General features: G+C 46.6%; 1 protein-coding gene across 7 annotated transcripts in view; it reads left to right on the forward strand.

Annotated features, from left to right (window-relative positions):
* Nucleotides 1-23,136, forward strand: part of STAB1 (stabilin 1) — a 52,671-nt gene that overhangs the window by 20,237 nt on the left and 9,298 nt on the right. For all 7 annotated transcript variants that reach the window (XR_015274854.1, XR_015274855.1, XM_086845549.1 and 4 more), the window contains 33 exons: nt 551-631; nt 918-1,076; nt 1,928-1,990; nt 3,277-3,378; nt 4,302-4,388; nt 4,722-4,833; nt 5,336-5,519; nt 5,713-5,806; nt 6,697-6,855; nt 7,701-7,796; nt 8,168-8,263; nt 8,867-8,914; nt 9,792-9,922; nt 10,300-10,411; nt 10,639-10,716; nt 11,089-11,190; nt 11,663-11,770; nt 12,258-12,389; nt 12,585-12,713; nt 13,397-13,453; nt 14,237-14,332; nt 15,419-15,614; nt 16,062-16,157; nt 17,136-17,181; nt 17,787-17,866; nt 18,753-18,878; nt 19,357-19,430; nt 19,782-19,856; nt 20,425-20,544; nt 21,515-21,562; nt 21,685-21,768; nt 22,378-22,524; nt 22,677-22,814. Coding sequence is in view for 5 of the 7 variants with exons in the window: in XM_086845549.1 (XP_086701675.1) it covers nt 551-631; nt 918-1,076; nt 1,928-1,990; nt 3,277-3,378; nt 4,302-4,388; nt 4,722-4,833; nt 5,336-5,519; nt 5,713-5,806; nt 6,697-6,855; nt 7,701-7,796; nt 8,168-8,263; nt 8,867-8,914; nt 9,792-9,922; nt 10,300-10,411; nt 10,639-10,716; nt 11,089-11,190; nt 11,663-11,770; nt 12,258-12,389; nt 12,585-12,713; nt 13,397-13,453; nt 14,237-14,332; nt 15,419-15,614; nt 16,062-16,157; nt 17,136-17,181; nt 17,787-17,866; nt 18,753-18,878; nt 19,357-19,430; nt 19,782-19,856; nt 20,425-20,544; nt 21,515-21,562; nt 21,685-21,768; nt 22,378-22,524; nt 22,677-22,814 (3,456 nt within the window). In the remaining 2 variants the exon portion in view is untranslated. The remainder of the gene's footprint in view (nt 1-550; nt 632-917; nt 1,077-1,927; nt 1,991-3,276; nt 3,379-4,301; nt 4,389-4,721; nt 4,834-5,335; nt 5,520-5,712; nt 5,807-6,696; nt 6,856-7,700; nt 7,797-8,167; nt 8,264-8,866; nt 8,915-9,791; nt 9,923-10,299; nt 10,412-10,638; nt 10,717-11,088; nt 11,191-11,662; nt 11,771-12,257; nt 12,390-12,584; nt 12,714-13,396; nt 13,454-14,236; nt 14,333-15,418; nt 15,615-16,061; nt 16,158-17,135; nt 17,182-17,786; nt 17,867-18,752; nt 18,879-19,356; nt 19,431-19,781; nt 19,857-20,424; nt 20,545-21,514; nt 21,563-21,684; nt 21,769-22,377; nt 22,525-22,676; nt 22,815-23,136) is intronic.

Below are 23,136 nucleotides of genomic sequence, written 5' to 3' on the forward strand. Positions count from 1 at the left end.
TTTAAAATGAAAATATTGTCCAGCACAGTTTTCTGTAGGACACAGAAATAACAATTGTCCTGGTTCTCAGAACTCTCAAGTCATTTGGTTTCTGACTACAGAAGCTGCAGTTTACATTTTTTTTCTGCCTTTAAGTTTATTTTTTTCAGTCGAAATATGTTCTCTATTATACTTCTGGCTGAACTTTCACTGTTTATTGAATATGTCCTAGAAAAAAACATTATTAGTCAGTCCCTACTTGCAGCTGTATTAGTAAGAGACACTGTTAGTGAGACTTGATTTCAGCTGTGCTGGACAGTTACCTAAACAAGGAATGAAAACCAAGGCAGCTGCCACCAGCACTGCTGTGTTTGTGGTTTTGCAAACAGTTCACACAAAGTCCTGGATTACACTCTGACCCATTGCTTGTTCTTAAGGTATTTCATGAAATATAAATGTTAAGTCCCCTTGAGAAGCTTTTCAAGTGGCAGGAATCACAGAAGGATTCTGTAGTGTGCACTGAAATGACCCTGCTTTTTCATGGTACCACATGCCTTGTGTTTTATTTCAGGTGACTGTAGATCAACTGATAATGATGCCACACATTGTTACAATGGCTAACCAGATACTTACCATCAACATTAGTGCAGATGTAAGTGTGAATCAAATCCTTTGGGGCAAAGCCTTCTGTGGTAGGAGAAAGTCTGCACGTGGTTCTTAACAATGTGGTTTCAGCCAATCTCTGCTTCCTCCTCTTCTTAAAAAACTAGACTTAAATGAAGTCATTGAATTAGTTTGCTTCTTAATCCAATCTGTGATTCCACTAAGAGGCTTGACCATTTTTGTGGTTGCCCTTGGTGTTGTGAACCGTTTGTTTCCCTCACTGGCTTTATGTAGTTGATCCTGTCTAATGAGCTAAAATTGTGTTTCTGCATCAGGGAAGAATTCTGATGGATGAATCAGGGATCCCATTAAACATGAGAGACATTGTGGCTTCAAATGGTGTTATTCATACTTTGGATGGCATCTTCATCCCTCCTTCAATCGTTCCCATTTTGCCTCACAGATGTGATGAAGAGCAACATAAGATTGTGATGGTAAGTCAGCTTCTCCCGTTCTCATGCTCAAGCACAGCTGGTGCTTGCTGTGCACCCCACACTCACCTGGAGGGCCAACAGCAGGCTGTATAAACTGCATTTGGGAAATGTGTCTAAGAGCTCCCCTGGTGTGAATTTTGGCAGCACTGTTAGTGTTTTTCCTGCTTACACTTGGCACTGCTTTCCTGCTAATCAGCAAATGTCCCTTGTAGGTTGTTGTTCTTTCTATGCACCCATCCTACCTTTGATTCCAAAGTACATTTGCCTTTTCCTTTATATGATCTTCTTCCCACTAGAGTTGCTAACTCAGCTGACAGTGCTTTGTTCCCACCTCTGTCAGCACTGGTGTCCTATAACCTGGACAGGATACAGGAATTCAGTAGCAGGGCCTACAAATGCTGTGCAGTATTCTCACATGAACTGTTTCATACACCTTATCTGAGGTGCTTGCTCCCCAGTTTGATCATTGGTTGGTTACTGAGGAAAGAATATGAGGCTCTGACTAGCAAGAGTGGATCCCAAGGGGCAAGAGTGTCCTCATAACTTGCTGATTCAGCGAGTCTTGCTGCTTAGATGCCCAAAGTGCTTTCCAGCCTAGCAAGATGTGGCAGAGAAACTCAGAGAGTGCAGACAGACCCCAGCTTCAGGCAGGGACAAGCATCTCCTTGAGACATATGAGAAATTTTATTTAAGTGATGAAACTTGTCCCATTTCAGAGCAGTTAAATATTTCAGATCCATGTTGTGAGGTTTTGGATATACGTACTGGAAACAGTAGCTCTGTAGCATTCTTGGCATGGGGAAGGGGTTCCTTTGAGAAGATTACATTTTTGCCTCTTCTTTTCTTAACAGGGCTCTTGTGTGGATTGTGAGGCCCTCAACAACAGCATTTGCCCACCTGGCAGCAAGGAAATGGTAAATACTTGTAGTTATTTCTGTAATTTCATTGTATAATTACAGACACACTGACATTGCTAACTCAAGTTACTTTCAAATAAATAGGGAGCAGCAAAAGCAGCCAGTAGAGAGGCTTGTTAGAAGCTTTGTGATCCCAGGCTGTTGTCCACTGACTTCTCTGTGCACTCTCTTATTCTGGAGTCTGCTTGTGAATCAATGTGGAGCACAATGAGAAATTCTGGTCTAAATGAAATTGTAGACTTGCAGTTTTTAGCACTTCTGCTCTGCCTCAGGCAGAGCTTTCCTGCTCACATGCAGGGTTTGCCAGCTCCTCCAGAGTCTCAGAGGCAAACCTGATTGCACAAGTACCATCCAGTACTGCCTCTGCCTATATCACAGCCAGAGAATCACAACAACCCTTCTGCTCTGCTGAGGATGAGAAACAGTTTGTTCCTGGCCTGTGTTCCCTGTTGATTCAGAGATGAGCAGAGCTAGCTGAAGCTGGAGGAAGGAGGAGTGCTGCTGTTTGTTATCCCATGCTGAGGTTAGCAGAACAGCAAGTTCCAGGAAATTGCAGTGTGAAGGCCAGACCCAAGATGTTGTTTGTGAAAGCCAGAGAGGTGCTCACCACCCTTAAACCCTTGGGTGTCTGACTTTCAGAACTTGCTAATGCTGTCTCAGCATGGATGTCTGAAGTAGATATCTGCAAAATTATCAGTTGCTCACTTTCCTCTCTGATTGAGGCTGGCAAAGTCAGAATTACCTGGGCCCAGTTCTACCTGTGCCCAACTCCAACACAGGTCACTGAGCATTGTTACAATGTTATTTGCAGCCCTTTCTCCTATGTCTTCCTCTCTTCGTCTCACCTCCATCTTTTTTCTTCCTTCTCTCATTCTATCATTCTCTCCTTACTCTTTCTATGCCCCACTCTCCATCCCTTCTTTCCTCTCCCCTCACCTATCTCTTTCCTTCTCTCTTTCTTACCCTCTATTTCTCCTCCTGGCCACCCTTATCTCCCCTTGTCTCCTCTCCCTCCCTTCCCTCCCCCGTGCTTGCTCTCTCCCTTATCACAGATTCTATTATTAGAAACAAAGAGCAGCACCTTGGCTCAAGCTTGGAAACTCTTGGGAGCAAGAGGAGGCCACCGTGTCCCTTGGCTCATCCTAGGCCCTGCCACAACTGCGTGCTGTTCACCTTGGCTCCTCAGTGAACTTCCCCAGCTCAAAGATAGGCACAGTTGCTCTCTGCAGTACAAAGAGCAAAGGGGAAGGTTACTGTGTTAATGGCTTGTTTTGTTTGTGCAGGAACCAACACTTTCCCCAAAGGAATGTGTTTACATCCATGATCCACAAGGCCTGAATGTCCTGAAGAAGGGGTGCGCCAGGTACTGCAATCAAACCATCGCGGTGAGTGTGATGGAGGAACACGTTCCCTCTGAAAGGAGCTCAGCTCTGCCCTTCCTCATTCCCCAGGAAGAGCTCTGAGCCAAGAGGGCTGGATGGGAGCAAAAGGAAAGCTGTCCCAGGACCATCACACAAATGAGCTACCTGCTTTTCCTCTCTCCAGGAGAACACAAGAACCAACCTGCTGCAGATGTACAAGGCAGCTCAGTTAAACCTGAGTGCAATAAATAAATAAAATAAGGCATCCCTGTTGTGACCAGCCAAGCTGTAGGGCACCATGATGGTGCAGTGTTAACTGGAGTGTCCCAGCTTTAGCATTTCTCCCAAAGGAAGCTGAGCACAGGGAAAGTGCTGTAAGCTGTGAAGTGATTGCATCCTGTTTATGAACCGCTGTCAGATGGTTTAGGAAAGTCTATCTTGGTGAATTTATGGATCTCATATTTGTCTGCAGCTCCTGAGCTCTCACAGTGCCAGCTCTATGGAATGATTTGTGGCTGTTTCATTAAATACTGCTGATTATATTCTGATTTTTCTTCCTTTGGTCAGTCATGACAAAGCCTGCAATCCAGGACTGCTACATCCCTCCACAGGAATGCAGTCCTGGGCAAGGATAAAGTAAGAGTGAGTGGACCAGCACTATTAAAGAATTAAAAGTTCATAAAAACATGCATCCTATGTGTTGAAGTCAGAGAACAAACACAAAATAATGGTTTGTTCTGAGAAGAATTGGTTGTGAGCAGGAAGAGGGTCATTGTTGAAAAGTAATTTAGGTTCATGAGCTCCTAAGAAACACAGATGCTTAATTCAATATTCTGTTTCCCTCCATGGCAGAGACAAGGACCAGAATTTGAGAATTATGAGCACAGGATTACTCTAGGAAATTTTTGTTAAGTCATGCCATACCTTACCACTTTTGCTTTTTTCAGAAACCTGGATGCTGCAAAGGGTTCTTTGGTCCAGACTGCATACCATGCCCAGGGGGATTTTCCAGTCCATGCTATGGCCGGGGCAATGTAAGTGTGGAGGAACCTTCTGCATTGCAAGGAGCAGGTGCATCAGTGTGGCTGGAAAGTGTAGTTTGAGAGAAGAACAATTCAGAGTTTGTGCTCCAGGGATGAGCCCACAGAGGTGGTAGCAGAAGATCCAGGGAGAGTGGCATATATTTATTGTGAATTAGGTCATGGCTGTTGGGCACAGCTCTGGCTGTGTGGGATCTTGTATTACTGCCACCACTCTTCAAAGTCCTGTTTGTTACTGCAAGTATCAAAGTGCCTTTGATGGATATCAGTGCCTCAGCATTTCTCTGAGTTTCAATCACTTTGGTTTTTTTCTTGTTTTCCTTCCAGTGCAGCGATGGTATTCAAGGGAATGGCAACTGTCACTGCTTTGAAGGTTTCAAAGGCACAGCCTGCCACATCTGTGCAAACCCAAACAAGCACGGCGAGAACTGTGATGAAGGTCAGTAACTCTGATGGAGACACTAAAAGAAAATTTAGAGCAAGGATAATGGTGCAAATTCATGTATATTTTATTCCCTTCTGACAAGACCAGCATCATGAAAGAAGTGACAAAAATGTCATTATGTGTATCCCTTCAAACTACATGTGGAGAAAACATGTTTGATATGACATTGGTGATATTTTGGAAACATCAGCCTAATTTAGATCTCTCCTGTTAGGAAACAAAAGACAGTTGACAATGACCTTCAGCTTGATAGCCTAAATTTGAGTCTGTTGTTACAGCCTATGGAAAATATGGACTCAGGAAGTTGCAGGATCTGCTCCCTGGCCAGGCTTGATTTGTAATGGATGTCTCTCAGCAGACATCTTTCTGTTAAAAAAAAAATAATGGAATGATTATTTGGTGTCACAAGAGATTGTGAAGGAAATTTGGGAATCTACAACTTGTGGTGGACTCTGGACTTTTTGTACTTACTGATCTTACTGCATGTCCTTAACAGATTGTGGCTGTGTCCATGGTGTCTGTGACAACAGGCCTGGCAGTGGGGGGGTGTGTCAGTCCTGGTCCTGCAAGGAAGGCTACACCGGGAAATTCTGTGACAGGACATCCAAGAACTGTGGCCCAAGCGGGCTGTCCCAGTACTGCCACCAGCACGCTGTCTGCAGCCTCAATGACACAGCAAGGTCAGTCTCTGGGGCACGTTCAGGGGCACATTGTCACTGTACAGGGACATGGCTGCCACTCCTGTGGCTGTGTGTGTGCCTGTGGACTTGGTGCACAGGATTGTTTGAGTAACTCAGCCAACCTGCTGGTAATAAGTCTTGCTTGCTTGAGGGACTGCTCTACCTGTGTCCCTTTTGTGTTTATACTTTCAAGGTGCATCTGCATGGATGGATATGAAGGGGATGGGTTTTCCTGCCAGCCCATTGACCTGTGCAGTCAGCCAGAGCGGGGAGGTTGTTCACAGAATGTAAGTGGGGTCAGACTGTGCAGCGTGGAGAGGCAGCTCCTCTCATCAGAACAAGGATCCAGGACTCCTGGAACTGTTACAGATTTTCTGTACTAATTTTTCCTGTCTGTCAGATGAGGTGGAATAACAAGTGCCTTGGCATAGTCATTGTAAAGATGTTGATCATTTGGGTTGGTGCCAAAATGTGACACTCCAAGGATAGTTTGGCTGGTTCACATCAGATATTTTACCAGCCCACAGATTTGCTGTACAGATAATTTTTGGTTTGCAATGATATTCCCCTCAAGCTCTTCTTACATGTATTACTTTCTCTGTAGCTTAACTGTGAGATCCAACTCATATTCCCAGTAACCATCAACACTATATTTTTGTCTGCGGTTAAAGACTGTGGTGCTTCATGTTGGAAATTACTGCCAAATGAACAGACCTCATCATAAATTAGACCCTTCAGTCAGAAGAAGACATTGGGCTATATACAAGAGAATAGGCACTGGGTACAAAGTAGGTCTTTTCCTGAGAGAGATCTCCCATCTATCATTGATTTCCATCCCAGACATCCAGGCAGGAGATTGTGGTTCTCCTCAGAATATACTTATTGTATAATGGAAGAGTTTTACACAATGATAATGAATGCCCTGTGAGTTCTGAGCCACCTTAGACACAAGTGTCTACCTCTCTTAAAACACAAAATGTCTCCAGAATCACTTTATTAGGAAGTTTTCTATGACTTTTCTGGAGAAGATGCTTCCACACCCTGTCCCCAGTGCTGGAATCAGAGATGGTCAGTCAAAAATTCTTCACAGTGTAAGGAAGGAGATTTGTTGCTGTATTTTCATTGTACTTTCTCCCTTCTGCTGGGTGTAATTCCTTCTCTCTCCCTTCTCCTGAAGGCCCTGTGCACCAGTACAGGCCCTGGCACTGCCACCTGCCAATGCAATGTGGGCTGGACTGGGGATGGCAAGGCCTGTGTGCCCATAGACAACTGCATGCTGGAGAGCAGAGGGAACTGCCACCTCAACGCCGACTGCATTTACATCGGGCCTGGGCAGGTATGGGCAAAGCTAAGCAGCCTGGTGAATTAACACTCCCTCAATCTGCTTGGATTGCCAGAGGCAAAAACTGGGCTGGCCAGCAGCCAAGCTTGCTTGTCCCCTCCCAGAAACACCAGCTGCAGCATCACATTGCACTTGCATGTGAAGTGCACTGGTGTGTTCAGGACTGCTGCTCACCTCTGGTACTCGTGCAGCAAAGGGACAGGTCTACCACAGGACCACTGTAATACAGCTTGACCTAAGGCACCAGTTGCTGCATCCCTCTGTCCCCAGACCACAGCACTGAGGAGCATGTGTTGCTGTTCAGACAGTCTGTGGAGGGAGTGGGCCAAGAGCAACACATGTTGAGGTAGGAGGAAGGTGCACATCAGAGGAGACTTCTCAGGGTGCTGCTTCTCCCCACTGAGAATGGCGAGCATTGCACAATGTGCTGAAAAGGGGTACAAAAGCTGTAGCAGACTTTAGTGAGGTGAGATGTGCAAATGCTCTCAGATATCTTGAAAGCAAGAAGCTTTTAAATTAACTCCTCTTTCTGCCGTTCGCAAAGTCTGCGTTATTCCCTAAAAAGCTGGAAATAAAGGAGGAGACCATCATCTTCAAGTGTCCCCCACAGCCAAGTAATGCAAGGGATCAGTGTGCTTGAATAACCAGGCAGCTTGTGTGCTGTGATAGAGGATGATGCTCTGCTAAGGAAACAATTCCACATTTCCAGGTCTTGAGGGACCAGGAAGAAAACTTGGAAAAATAAATTAAGGATAAGTTTTGCTGCCTTAGACATTTTTTGGATAGTAAATGAAGATGCTCTGGTAAGTCTGTAAAACTGAAATGTCTCTTTCTTGCAGAGCAAGTGTGTCTGCAAGAGGGGTTATGCTGGTGATGGCCACAGCTGTGATGCCATCAACCCTTGCCTCATGGACAATGGTGGCTGCCATGACCTGGTGAGTGGTTCAAGAGCTGTCCTCAGTCTGGCATGGCAGGGGAGGCTCACCTGCTCACTGACTGGTTTTGCAGCAGCCATGGCATTGAGAGAATTGCAAAGGTTTATGTTATGTCATCTTACTGGCCTGTACTGATGTGCTCCAAAGGCAGATCCTCTAATTTGTGTGGGTTCAAACAACCAAAGCAATCACCTAGGCTTAGCTGCATGAGGGGAACACTAAGTGCCACCATAAGGGCAGCAGGTGGAAGGTGTTTGTGCATGCTACTCTAGCCCAGCCTTGGAAAGCTAGAATTCAATTCTGAGACAGATGTAACACTACATAAGCTGTGTTTGCTCTCTGATTTCTTCTTCATTTCCTTGTATTTGCAGGCTACATGTGTACCCCTTGGAGGAGGAGAGAGATCCTGTGTTTGCTCTGAGGGCTACGCTGGGGATGGCATGACATGCTACGGGGACATTCTGAAAGTTAGTGAAGAGCAAATGTCTGAGGCCTTTTTGAGACTGGAGAGAACTGGCTCTGCCCTCTCTTTACTTTTCCCTGTTACCTGAGTTGACTCCTTCTACCAGCATCAGCCTGAAGCTCAAGTGTATTCCAAGGCCACAGGGACAGAAGTAATGCCAAGACTAATTACTGCCACTGAAGCCATAATTTCTAAGCTGCTTCACCTCTGTGCAGGGAGCACCTGTCCTGTGCAATAAGTCACCTTTCCTTTGTTGTTTGGAAAGTTTTTCAGGTCAGAGCTGTCAGGCCTATTTTCTGTCATTAGAAATATCAAAGGCCATTGTGGATTCAATCTTTTGTCCCTGATGCACATGAACTCATTGCAGATGAGTTGAAAAGAGTTTGTTTATTTGGAAATATATATTTTTAATGGGCTGAAGTTTGGTTTTAGAAGTGCCCATCTTGCCTCACAATACATGGTGCCTGTAATGGTTGTGAAGTGAGAATATCAAAGTCATTGTTGCCAGATTTGATATTGCAAAGGTCTCCTTTCCCCCACCCTGAGTCCCCCAGCCCTGTACCCTGTGCTCAGCAGAGGTAACTCTTCTCTTGTTTCTATTTGAAAGGAATTGGCCAGGAATTCCCACTTTGTAGGCTTCTATGACTGGGTTAAGGTAAGAGAAACCATGGGACACCCACACGGGTAAGTTCTGAAGATGTGAAGTCTGTGAATGAGTCTGTTAGAGGACAAGAAATTCCATGTATCTGTTTCTTTAGAGAAAACAAAACAAATCAAAGGAGAAATGGTTACAGAGCAGGCATGTAGAAAAGCTGTGGAGTTTGTGGTAGAATGAGGGTCTTGAGTGTGTCTTGGGGGCTTTGTTCCTCTCACAAGAGGAAGCTGGGGCTGTGTTGCACTTAATTTTCATGATTGTACCATCTGTAGCTCCTGGCCATCAAAAAACAGCACAGAAGAGAAAGAAGGATAGCATTATAACACTATTTTTCAGAAAAAAACATCCTTTGGGACATTAGACTGCATGTTTGTTCCTTTTCTCATTGCTGCTTCCCTGTCTCTAGTGTGGGAATAAGAGAGATCCTCCACAGACTGCATCAAGTCTGTGGAAACACACTACGATGGACAGCCTCTAATTTGAGCTTTAGCTCACCTGACCTGCTGCATACAAAATTTCTTTTGCCAACAATCTTTTGCCAGTTATCTTTGTCCCTCCCCCAGGGCTGATGCTGGGGATTAAAAAAGTGTTTACGGATATTATTGAATGTGTTTGAAGGAAAACTGAAGTGGGAAGGTAGAGCTTAAAGCAGCAGGTTTTCCCTTGGAAACCAGGTGTCAGCTGTTTTGGCTAAACCACCTGTGGCATTCATTGATTGCCATGCCCAGGAGATCCTGCTGTGCTGCTGAGCACCTGTCTTGTTCCTTCACATCTCTTTCACCTGACAGCAAGAGTGGGATGGCTGCTGGGTGTATTTTGCACTGTAGATGTGGCAGTGGCGTGTCTTATTTGTTCATTTTTGTGCTTTGGACAACAGAAATCTCTCTTCAGCATCCCAGCAGGAGCCACTGTCACTGTTCTGGTGCCATCAGAGGCAGCTATCAAGAACTTGAGCAATGCTGACAAAGATTTCTGGTTGACTCCTCACATGCTGCCGTTTTTAGTCAGGTATGTGGAGCCTCCTGCCTTTGCTTTACTGGGCCAAACAACAGTAACAGAGTCATGAAATGGATTTTTTCTTGTGCATGACCAAAAAGGAGATATCTTGAGATAAATATAGAAACAAATTTAAATATCTAGCAGGCAAAAATTAAGGAGGCATTTAAAGCATAACAGACCACAAACCATGGGAAGTGGGATTATTCTTGTATATTTGCAGAGAGATTTTCCCAGTCAGATGGCATCAGAACAATTCTGTCCACTGCTCTCTCCACATGCTAAACTACTTCCTGTGGGAGATGTGAATGTTGGGTTGTACGGTCTTATCTCCCTGTCATTACCAGCAGTTCCCTAATCTTTTCTTTATCTGATTTTGTTCCCCTCAGAGCCCACTTCCTTGAAGGTGTCTTCACTGCTGAAAGGCTCAAAAAGTACGATGGGCCAGAATTACCCACTCTCAACCCACAGACCAGATGGCAGATAAACACCACGAGTGGCGTAAGGGTTTCTTACATAAGGCTCATGTACCAATGTAAAATTTAACTGCTGAGGGGCTGCTGTATCCAGTGGAGAGCCTGGCTGGGACACTGGTGCCCTCAAATGCAGGCTTCTTTCAAAAACTGTACCCAGATTAACCATGTGCAGCCTTGAACAAACAATGTATTTGTTTTGAACTTGCTTGGCACTTCCTAACCCTTTTGCTTCTCCCTCTGGTTCTTGTGCAGGTATTGACCATCCAGAACGCAAGTATAGTTGTCAGTGACATCCCTGCCAGCAATGGCATCATCCATGTCCTCAGTAAGGTCAGTACATGGCACTGGGAAATGCTGCAGTTGTAGCAGCAGGTTTGTGCAGCAGCCTCTCTGATAGGGCCAAGGAGGAACACGTCTGGACAGTTAGGAAGGGATATAAAGGCACAATATATGAGGTTATCACAAGGTCCTGACAGATGTTTCCTGTACAGCAGTGTTCAGTGTTTAAAGCATTTGTCTTCAGGACCAGTGGGAGGAGAGTTCCCCTTCTCTTGGCTGATAGAAGAGTTCAGGCTATTGCAGGACTGCAAGATTGTATAAAATGAGGCCTTTTAATTTCCTTTCTTTCAAGCAGGGCAGGAGTCCAGTGAAATTCTCCTCAGCCCCTTGCTCAGCCTTGCTCTGAACCTGCATTTTCCACAGGTTTTATTGCCGTCCCCAGGAGATATCCCACCAAGCCCTCCTGGTCTGCAGGAACAGCTCAGCACAGTGGCCTCGTTCAGCATATTCAAGGAGTTGCTAGAGGTAAGCAGTCGAGGTGAGCACAGCTCTCACTGCCAGGATAGTCTTTTGAGCTAATGCCCACCTTATCCTGTACTTTGGGACCTAACTTTGGACTGCCTGGCAAGAAAGGCAGATGGTGTGTCCTACATGTGGGATCTTCTAGGAAAGCTTTTGAGCAGCCGAAGAGTTACATAATTAGATCTCTAGATCACTGGCATGTGTTACAGTGGAAGATGACCTGTCTACTGCAGGTGCTCTGATACCTATACAAGGCAGAGAAAATCAGAGGAAAGGGAAGGCTTTTTCACAGTTGGGAAGCTGGTCTTATGCCAGCCAGGACAGGGAGCAAGCAATCAGATGTGTGGGGCTGGATAGAAGTTGTATATCCCATTTTCAAGCATATCCTCTTGCCTTTGTAACTGATCTTACATGTGGTTTGGGTTTTGGTGAGTACAAGGGTAATTGCTAATGTTACTGTTTGGACATTTTTTAGGAGTACCAGCTCATTGGGAAAGTTGAGTCCTCTGAGAAATACACAATTTTTGTTCCTGGAAATAATTCCATTGAGGAGTACTGCCATGCTGCCAATGTCACCCAGCTGGTAAGCTCACTGCTTGCTTGCAGTTCGAATATGTGTTGTGGTGGGTGCAGGGCCATGTACACTGACAGAAAATAAACAAGCTCAGGGGATTTCAGCATGCAGAGGAGATAAATATCTGATGCTAAAAACTGGGAGAAATGTGGCAGAGAAATGAGAAGATTTCCCGGGGTGTTGCAGTGGGATCTGAAAAGAATATTTGGACTCCAAGTGCAGAGTAAATTAGTATGTGGATAGATGGCACATGTTCCACTTCCTGGCCAGCTGTGGCAGTTTTCAGACTTATGAAAGGTTCCAAAAAACATTAATGGGTTCATCAAGTGTCAGAATCATCAAATGTGATCAGTCATCTGCAACAGAGAGTTACTAGGCTCTGTGGGCTTAATTAGCCATTACAGGTGCTTAGGAACATTTTTAATGCTATACCTCCGACTGAATTGCAGTCTCGGAAGTCAAATGACACCAAACATTTGTATTTTTGTGGATTTAGGACAATGAAACAGTGCAGTACCACATTGTACTGGGAGAGAAGCTCTTGCCTGAAAACTTGAGAAGTGGAGTTCATAAGAGCAGCATGTTAGGGCTCTCCTTCTGGCTGATGTTTTACCAAAACAGCACTCAGGTAAGGGTGGCAGGCTGTTCTGCCATCTGAGGCTTTGGCTTGACCTATCACTTCCTAAGGCTGGTGACCCAGTACTCTGGTTTCTCTTTTGCACACCCTCATAAGTTTCCTGCTGGGACTGTCTTGGAGCTGCCAAGCAATCCGTGCAAAAGGAGCTGAAGTTTATTGTCTCAGCTGTTATCTCCTGCTTTGCAGAAGTTTGTCAATAATATTCCTTTGGATGGAAAGTCCTTTGAGACGAAGAATGGCATCCTGATTGGGGTGTCCCAGGTGCTCCAGGTCCAGAAGAATCGCTGCACTGCCAATACCACCACCATACTGAAGGTAAGGGTGGGGACCAAGGAGCTGACTCCATTTCACAGAGCTTCTCCACCTGCTGAGCCAAACTGATGGATAACAGAGAACCTACCTTAGCTGTCCTCATGGATGAGACAGTAGCTTGTGGTGTAACCCAGATGAGCCTCATGAAATGGGGCACTGTGGAGATTTGGCTCCTCCTGCTTGGAGATTCTGTACATCTAATGCAGCTCTTTGTGCAGATCATGTTCAGTTCCCTTGCTGAGCCTTCCTGGCTAGTGCATGGACTACCAGATATTCAGCTGTGGAAGGAAAATCCAGCCCAATTTTTGCATGCCATGACAACATGCATGAAAATGCTCCCTGGTTTACCTGGGAGTCATGGCCAAAAGTCCAGCTTGTGGCTCATGGCAATTGAACCACTAAACCTGAAGGTTGCAGTGTCAGACTAAGGTAAGTCTGCCTGCTATAGACCAGGAAAAGAAGTATTTGCAGCCTTGTGGGAAGGAACCCCAGGACTACAAAAATCTCTGAGACTCAGGAAAGGTGTAGCATATGATATTTTCTTTTGGTGTTTTGAGCCACAGAGATAAAAATATCTTTGTCCCAGCCAGCAGCCTGTAGAGCAGCATTTGTAATTCAAGATTAGTGCCTTGGTGTGATGTGGATAGAGGGCACACTTGTGACTTGTCCTGTTCTCTGTGCCCTAGTCAAGGTGCGGCAAGTGTGAGAAGGGGATCAAGTGTCCTTCTGGATCAGTTCTTGTGGTGAGTCTTGGATTCATGTGACAGCCCACAGATTGGTTGCAGATAGTGCTTTGAGATCCTTTTATTGCTCATCTTGATACCTGAAAAGATGTGCTCTTGAGTCCTCTGTGGCTCATCCGTTGCCAAGGTTTGCAAGAAAAAGCAGAAACCAAGGCAGGGTTACACAGGAAAAACATGGACATGAATCAGGAAGCTCCACCCAGAGCTGATACCAAGCTTTGCCTGAATTTCAGGAGCCCTTTAGTTTTCCCACTTAACAGGGAAGAAGAGATGTCTTTTTTATTTTATCTTTGACTCTTAGGTCATTATCATCAAGGAAAGCAAATTTAGGGATGCCTGTAGCACTTTCCCTGCCTGGACCATTGATTTGTTCACACAGATGGGCTGGTTGTGCCTGCAGCTTGTTTGTGAGTGAGTGACAAACATTTCCAGAGAGGAAAATAAGTAAGCATTTCGTTTCCATGCTGGCTGTGAATTGCCTAGCAGCTACATCTGGCTTCCTAGGCCTCACTTTACACTATTGCCAAAAGTTCCCAATTCCTTTTTTCTCAGTATTCAGACTAACGTGTACCATGGGTTTTGCAGGTGAAAAATAGACTCTGTGTGAAAAATAGACCCTCACATCCAGAGATGCCTCACTGGTCTCACCTCTGGATAGTTCAATTTTTTAGGGCTATTCCTGCCAGATACAAAGAACACTGCCATATGCACCAAAATGCACATTGTTTGTCTAAATATTGTAGTAATATCTCCTGTCTGTGTCTGTGCTGATTATATCCTCAGGACCCGCCTGGAAGCAGGAATCTCGCTCACTGTGAATTGCGCTCTGCGGGTACAAGAATACTGGGCTGCCATTTCAACTGTGCAAAAGTTTTTCTGGTGAGAAAAACATTTGCCTCTGATTCATTTTGGCAAAAGCAAGATGGGTGTCAGAAGCACAGGCATGGAAGTGTAGGCTGTGCTGAAATCCTGGCTGTGTTTGTACCTTTGCGTAGCTGAGACTGGGGTTGTCTGGGAATTGCTCTCCATCCTGGAGGTGGAGGGTACTGGAACAACAAAAGATCTGCAGAAATGTCTGCACAGTGATGGATTGGGATCTGCTGCTTCGGTACTGTTGCTCTGGGTTTTGTCCTGCAGAGGAAGAGAAGGAGTTGAATGTTTGCAGTCTGGTTTCCTAAGGAAATGAGGCATGAATGATGGAATTCTGCTTGTGCCTGTGCCTTCCCGAATAACTGATGACTCACTGGAGCCAAATGAAAGGGGGGAGCAGAAGGTCTCACACCTCATGTTGTGTGTGTTATGGCCCCTACCAGTTTTGTGAAAATGGGCTCCTGGAAGAAAACACTTAAAGAGAAAATGGTAAAAGAAAGACTTGTGTGAATTTGACATCTTATAGGTGTTGCAGCATCACTTGGAAAGTTTAGAGGGAATGAGAAATTGAAAAGGGAATTAGACTTACTGTACTCACACAGAGAGTTTCAGTCAGCACTTGTACCTCTTTTGGCACTTTTGCATTGCTTCATTAGATGGTGTTTCTCATCATCTGTACTGTCCAACTTCGTCCTGTCATGATTTTCTTCCCTCCATGGATAGATGCAGGAAAAAGTGAGAGCAGATAAATCGGGCTTTGAAACCAAATCACGTCCTGGCAGAGCCTCTCTCTGCCTGGCAGACAGACACACTGGGGACACAGGCAGGAGCTAGGCTGGAGTGGCACAGGTTATTTCAGTTCCTCACCAAAGGGCCTGTGTTTCTCACGCGCAGTGCAAACCTTTACATGAAGCTCTGGGCAACAGAACACCCCATTTCAGGGTGTTCACTCCATCCTACCTGCTCCTTCCATGTGTTGTTGGAAATTACGGCTGTTACACAGAGAGGGCAATCAAGCAGCTCCCACAATAAAGCTGTACCTTGTCTGTGCTGCACAGGATGGCTCACCCCAGCTTGTTCTTATTGGTTTTCCAGAGGTCCATCTGCTGCCCTGGCTACTACGGCCACATGTGTGAGATGTGCCCCGGGAAGCCAGGCCAGTGGTGCTCTGGGAACGGGGAATGCCAGGATGGCATCCAGGGCAGCGGGGAGTGCCGGTGCCTGGAGGGTTTCCACGGCACTGCCTGTGAGATGTGTGAAGTGGGACGATACGGAGCCGACTGCAAATCAGGTGACACCGATGGCTGTGGCAGCTTGGCTCTACCAAACTGCTTGCAAGGGCAGAAAAGTGGCCACATCTCAGCTCTCTGGAGGGGTGGTGGGAGCAAGACTCTGAGATGGGCAAGTGGCTGCCAGGTCTCTGAGAAAGAGACGGCAGGAGTGAGCACTTGTGGCCAAATAGAGGAGTGGCCCTGTTTTGCATCCTCAAACCAAGCCTGCGCTGTGCTGCTCTTCCTGCTGCCACCCCAGCTACAGCAAGCAGAGGCAGATGATCTCTTGCTGGGCTTTTTGGCCTGGCAGGGAGGGATCAAGAGCTGATACTCCTGTGACATTTTCTTTATGGCAGTTTGATGTGTTGGATTAGGAACAGAGCAGCCAGTGAAATGGTAGCCAGACTCTGCTGGTGAGCCCTGGTTGGTTTGACAGTGGTGTTTGTATTTTTGTATTTCCCCTGCAGAATGTGCCTGTGACAATGGCATTTGTAACGATGGACTGCGAGGGGACGGGAGCTGCGAGTGCTTCCCAGGGTGGATGGGCCCTACCTGCCAGGAAAGTACGTGAGTGTGGAGGGGCCTCTGGGGTAACAGTGGCAGAGAAATCTGAGGAATCCTACTGAGTTGTCAGAGCAGCTCTGTCTGCTCTGGCCACAGAGTCACACATACTCTGCATTCTCCCAAAACCTTTTCAGACTCTGCTTTCTCATTCCTGCACACAAGCTGCATTTGCTGTGACTTCCCCAACAGTACACGAGTCTTTGAGTTATTTCAGGAAACCAAGCAAAGCCTATCCCTGCTTCTTCCTCCTCTGAGATTAGAGGTACCTCAAAAGCAGCCCTTTGCTCTGGGAGACAAATGGGAGCTTTCAGCCACATTGGGTTGGTCATGACTCCTGTTGCTTTCCTAAAAAGGTGGCAGGGCTTGATTTGAAAAGGCCCCAGTGTATTTGCTGAGCTGCTTTTTCTGCTCACAGATTCAGTCACTCAGGTGAGCTCAGGCTGTGGTCTGCAGTTTTCAATAAATCTGTCATTGTGTGTCAGAGTAACACATTGAAGATGTATTTGGGTTTTTGATTAGCATTTGGGTGAAGAGAAACCTTCTAAATACCTTCTAAATACCTTGGGATTTTAAAGGTTTGTACGCAAATGTTGATTTTATTGTGAATTTAGAATTAGAGATCAAGCAGAGCTGTCCTATCTAGTGTAAATGTCAAGCATGAAAGCAGTTCATCTTTTGCTTCAAAAGGGCCAAAACCAAATGGCTCTCTGTTCTGGATTAACAAGGTTTCAGTCTTTGTGTCATTCCTACCAGTGCAGAGGGCACACAGATAAAATCAAATTGAACCATTAGCTCAGACAGAGAACATCAAATTCAGTCTCTTGCAAAGCACCAAAACATAAATCCCATGAGATTTTCCTGCTGCCACATAGGACAAGAGAGTGAGCATCACTCCTGGTTTGCAGGCTGCTTTTCTCTAGATGACAGAAATGGCCCCAGCTAAAAATTCCAAGTTGTATTTGTGTTTTCTCTTGCAGGAATCAAGACTGATTTATGCAATAACACTTGCCATCAAATGGCCAAGTAAGTGCAGACAAGTGGCTGAGTCATCCATGTGTGTTTTTCTGAGTTTTACACAGGTGACTGTGGCTTAGGGCTTGGCAGAGGCCTGGCAGAAGGTGCCTACTCATCAAAGATGCATAATTATCAGTTCCTTTCTGGGAACTCTCTTTAGACCTGAGCCACCTGTAATCTCCGCAAGGATTTTGTCTGTCCAAGCTCTAAGTTCCTTCAGCATGTGTGAATGGGAGAAAGCAGAGACTCCAAGGTACTCCAAGGCTGGCCTTATTCATGGAGAAAATCAACCAGCCATTTACAAGCTCTTTCTGCCCCTGCCAAGGAATGAAACAGGGCAGGAATGACTCCCTTGTGCTCCCTTCTCCATCCATTATCCACACTCCTGTTCTAGGCAGGGACCCTGCCATCCCCTTTGTACCTTGCAGAAGCTCGTGGGTGTGGTGAGGGTGCATTGTGGGATGCCTGAGCTGGACACCAGGTCCTGGCCAGCATGACTAGAGTATTTGGAGTTGTAAAGGAATACCTGGAATGTGCCTCCTGTGGTCATTGTGGTCTCATGCATATGCCAGAGGATGTGTTGGCAGTGATTGTTTATCCCTGTCTTGTTTCAGCTGCCTCAACAGTTCTACAGATTCCCAGCCTACTTGCTTCTGCTCTGCTGGATACACAGGGAATGGGACCCATTGCACAGGTGTGTCCAGCAAAGACAAGGTGAAATAAACGGCAGGAAGTTGCCAGAGGAAAGATCATTCAAATCCTTTTCCTCTCAGCCATCCACCATGAAATCTGCCATGCTTTGGTAGAGATGTTTTCCAGTCCAGAGCTTTATACAGGATGCTCCTGATGTTGCTAAAGCCTGCAAGAGAGGGATAAAAAGGCAGGCAAGCGTAGGAGGGCAGTTCTTACTGCCTGGTGCGCATGAATGGATTGTACTCATTCTAATATCACAGTATTGGTGGCAAAGTTATAACAATTTTGGCCATGAATCCTTGGAATGAAGGTGTTTCAATTCCCTAGAACTTCATGATTCTTCTATTTGCTGGCCATACCAAAATCAGGTAATAGTGCAGCAGTAGAGCCGAAATGAATTGGGATTTCAGGATACTTCACCAGAGCTACATTGCAAACCTTGTTTATGTCAAAAGCAAGCAGACCAGGAAAAAACAAGTGATGAAATTGTAACACTCAAAACACTGGTAGACATTCTGATTTCTTTTCGGTATTGCCCTTGTTGGAAAGTGAGTAAGGGGGGAAAAAAAGAAAAAAGGAAAAAAAAACCCAAACATGTACATTGTTCAGGTAAATATATTTTTTTTTCTCATCTAACCATTAGTGGGCAGTGAGAAAATGCTATGAGGGAAAAATTTCCAATTTGAAGGTTACTTAAGTTTGGCTTATTTACTCGGACTGACCTCTCTTAGGTCTGGATGAGAGCACATGTCTCCAACAGTTTGGTTGGCAAACAAAGGGATTTTAACAAGATGTTGTGATTTTGTTAAGACAGATGATTATTCTGGCACAATTGATCATTCCCAGGTGCTCTGAGCTGATTCTGCTCCTCTTGTTTTCGGTCACAGAAATAGATCCCTGCACTATTGACCATGGTGGCTGCTCCGTGCATGCTGTGTGCACCAAGGTGTCCCCAGGAGAGAGAACCTGTGCTTGCAAGGAGGGCTATGCTGGGGATGGGACACTCTGCATGGGTGAGTGTTCAGGGTGTCTTTTGGGGGTAGCAGAGAAGCAGCATCAATACTAAGAGGGGTTTCAGACTAAAACACCAGTGTTTTGGTCTCAAACGAAAAGATTCCTGCAAGGTTTCTTGTTTTTATGCACGTCATGGAGAGGCCCAGAGACAGAGGGAGAGGGCAGTCTTCCACAGTGGTGGTCTGAGTGAAGATGGAGCTAGGGGAAAGCCAGTCCTCTCATATTCTTTGAAGTACACCCAGACAGGCTTGGAGTTTTCTGTATGCAGATTTGTCACAGCTCAGAAACCCACATGTGTCAGGAGTAAACTTGCAGTTGCACCCTATTCCTTTGCTATCACAAGACACTTTCCCAGGAAAGTGTTCCCCAAGCTGGAAAAGTTCTCCCTGTTGCTTTCCCAATACCTCTTTGGACCACCAGTTCCCAGCTGCCTTGAGCAGCCCTCAGCTATAACTTGGCCTTATTGTTTTGCTGCAGAAATTGATCTCTGTCTCGAAAGCAATGGGGGCTGCCACACCAATGCAGAGTGCATCAAAACAGGCCCAAAGAAGGTAAGTGTGTAGGGGGAATGTCAGGGCAACATTATTATGTAAGTTGTCAGAGCTGTGTAATTCTCCTAGAGACATTCCTGTCCATTGCAGTGCCCTGCTTTGTTCTTACTCCCTTCCATGTAGAGAAGGTTCCTTGGAAGAGCACAAAAACATTGCTGTTTCCATGAGAGCAGATGTCTTTTCTGGCCAGAGGCTGAAGGCAGTCTTGGGTTATATTTGTTGTGGACACGAGCTTACTTATTCATGGAGACAGAAAGGGATGCTACACCACATGCCTTCTGTCCAGGGCAGCCCTTGTGTGTTTCCTTTATTGGGCCCAAGTTTGAGCCCAAGGCTCTCTTCTCCCTCCAGGTCTCCTGCAACTGCCTGCCTGGTTACAGTGGGGATGGTGTGAGCCACTGCAACCCCATCAACTTGTGTGAACAGGTATGTCTGCATTTGGCTCCTTCCAGAGTGAAGGCCACAGCCTGGAAATGTTCCCTTCTCCCAAGAGTTAACAGCAGGAACAGCGTTAGCCTGTTGGATGGAGCAGAAATCTTGCCTTTCCACATACTGAAGTATTTCCTTGTTTGGTCTCCATTACCTCCTGCAGTCACCTGCAATTATGTCAGTCACCCAGCATTCCCCCAGGGTGGAAAGAGGGACGTAGGGTTGGAGGCATGTGGGCTTTTTCCTTTGTGTCCATTTCATGTGGGATATGCTCAAAAGCCTCAAAGTGTTCTGTGCTCACGGCATCGCTGCCATGTCAAACTGACCCTCTGAAACAAGGGCTTTGTCATGGACTCTGCATTCCAAAGTGAGGTGTGAAAGTCTTCTTTTGTGGAAGGGTTTGGTGCTGGGAAGCCCTTGAGAATCTGGGTTTATTCTAAGGCACTAAATAGGAAGGAGGGAACTTCTTTCACTGGGCTGGATGGAGTTTACAGCTCCCACATGTAAGCAGCAGTTCAGGTGGTTGGAGAAGCTTCTCCAAGCAGCTTTTTGCTTTCCCTGACAGAACAATGGAGGCTGCAGCCCCTTTGGGATTTGCAAGTACACAGGCCCTGGCACTCGGAACTGTTCCTGCTCCTGGTACAGCATTGGAGATGGCTTCACCTGCCGTGGCAAAGTGCATCAGGTGAGAGGCGTGTGCTGCACTTTCTGTGTCCCCTGCCCTGCAGCAAATCACTCCCTCCTCTCCAGAGGGTGAGCAGGTCTTGGTGTCACATTGACATGTATGTGGTGTGGGAGAGGAGACAACTGAGCAAACTCTCCACAAATCCTAGGTGTGTTTGATGTGCCAGCTGTGGGAGAGAATCATGGCAAAGTGACTTTGCTCCAAAGGCTCTAGTGCTGTCAGCAACACTGGCCCTGCCTCCAGGGGACTGTTTGCTTCATGTCATAAACAAATGGGAGTGATTTTTTTTTTTTTCCCAAGGCAACTCACTTCTGCCCAGTGGGATTAGGGCAGGTGTCCCCTGTGGCCATGCCAGGACTTAGGACCCAATCTGGAGGGCAGCAGTCTATGCCCAGTTCTCTTGCCAGTACCATGGCTGTCTTTGGGCAAGCTAGTGACCTTTTCAAGCAGTGGCAAATAAAAGCTTGTGCCCACAGCAGAGCCACAAGAAAAGAGATGGGCTGTGTGTGCCTCTGCTCTCACTGAAAGTCTGTGTGGTGAGGAGAGGGTGTTTGCCTTGCTCTAGGGTACGTCTGCCCTCTGGACAGCATCCCCAGAACTGGCAGTGGCAGCACAGTGAGATTAAAGCAGAGATTTTGTGAAGCACTTGGCAGGGGACTGTGTCCCATGAGCACAGGGCAGTTACCCATGAGACAGGTGCTGCAGGACCAGCCATCTTTCATCTTCTGCCCACTCCATCCTGCAGCTCTTGTGAATGGTGCAGGCAGAGCTCACTGCAACATCCACGCCATCTGTGCCTGCAGAGCTGGTGAGAGAGGGAGGGAGGGAAGATCACTGTGGTGTGTCAAGAGAGATGTGTCTCTTTGGGGTGGGAGAGTGACCCCGAGAGGAAGGAGCTGGTCTCTGTGCTGGTTGGTGAGGAGCAAGTGGAAGGGATCCTGCTAACACCAGCTGATTCCCTTTGTTTAAGGAGCTCGGAAGGATTCCAGACGCATCCATGTTCTTTAGGATGATACAGGTTGGTGACAGCTTTGTCCTTGTCTCTGTGTAGTAAATCCCACCTAGGGCTTTCTGCAAAGGGTCTTGCTAACTGGAACAATGTTTTCTGCTTCCCTTCCCACAAATGCTCTTCTAACACAGGCAGAGAGCATCAAAGAACTCAGTGGGGCAGGGCCTTTCACTGTCTTCGTCCCACAGACAGATTTCATAGGAAACACCACAGTGGTAAGTGCTCTCCCATGCCAAGCTCTGTTGGGTGTTTGACAGCTCCAGCTGTGGCAATGTCCCCTCTGGGACTCTTCTGCCCACTGGATCAAGGGAAAGGAGCTGCACCATGGAGAGTTAAAGGCATCCCCTGCTTTCCATCAGAGTAAAAACAGAAGTTTGGAGGCATCTCACTGAGGAGACAACCTGGACAGGGGTGGACATATCTCCTCTTGGAAGGAGACCCTTGTCAGAGATGATGTCTTGTGGGCCTCAGAGGCACTGTGCCAGATCAGTGGTGTGTGGCTTTGGTGTCCATGGTGCTGGTAACAGCAAGGCTCCCATGTATCTGTGACAAACCCCTTACTCCTTCTCAGGAATAAGAGAATGGCAGCTTTTTGGTGTCAGCATAATGGAATATCCTAACCCCATCACTGACTAGTCAAGCTGGTTGAAATTTCCCAAAGCTTTCAAATGATTTTGTGCCTTCAATGTGTTTTGGGACCATCTTCCCTGCAGGGATGAGTCAGAGGGAAGTCAGGCAATCCAATTCTCCCTCTTTGGGGCTGGGGGCCCAGTGTGCAAGGCAAAGTGCCCCAATGTGATCTCACTCCTGTTCTCTGTCTTTAGTTTGAGGAGTGGAAGAGCAGAGGTCTCCTCCGGGACCTGCTTCGCTACCACATGGTGGGCTGCCAGAAGTTGCTCTCCAGTGACCTGGAAGGCCAGGAGTCCCTTACATCTTTATCTGGCCACAAAATAAAGATCACAGTGAACGAGGTAATTCCCTTTGCTGTTCCGTTTGTCAGGATGTCACTTTTTCTGTCATGTGAAGGCTCTGTGGTTGTGGCAAGTGACTTGTCTGGGCCCACAGACACTCCCAGGATGGTGCTGTGGCTGGTGCAGGCCTCAGCAGGTCCCCTCTCTCTCAGAATAGCATCACTCTCAATGAGGAAGCCAAAGTGGTCACGAGTGACATCGTGGGTGTGAATGGGGTCATTCACTTCATCAACAAGATCCTCATTCCCAGTGACCTGGTGGGCCGTAACATCTCCTCAAAGCTCTCACAGGTAAGGCTGGAGCCACGCCCTGATGTCAGGGCAGTGGTGAGCTCAGGGAGAGCATCTCTCTCCTAGCAGTGCTGCTTGGACTGCTCTTCTTCCCTGTCCCTCTTACTGCCTAGGGGTTGTCTGAGGCCACAGATTTGGCTTGTGAAGGTGACAGCATTTGTGGCATAGCCATATTCAGAACATAAGGAGCCTTTTCCATCCCTAGGGAGCAGCAGTTCTGGATGCAGGCAGGAGGATCTTCTGCCGTGCTAACCATTACATTCCTTTCCCAGCACAGAGCAGGTTGCAGCATGAGTTTGCCAATGCCTCTCTGTGACTCCTT

Source organism: Cyanistes caeruleus, chromosome 11 (genome assembly GCF_971803275.1).
Source record: "Cyanistes caeruleus chromosome 11, bCyaCae1.hap1.1, whole genome shotgun sequence".
Lineage (NCBI taxonomy): Eukaryota > Metazoa > Chordata > Aves > Passeriformes > Paridae > Cyanistes > Cyanistes caeruleus.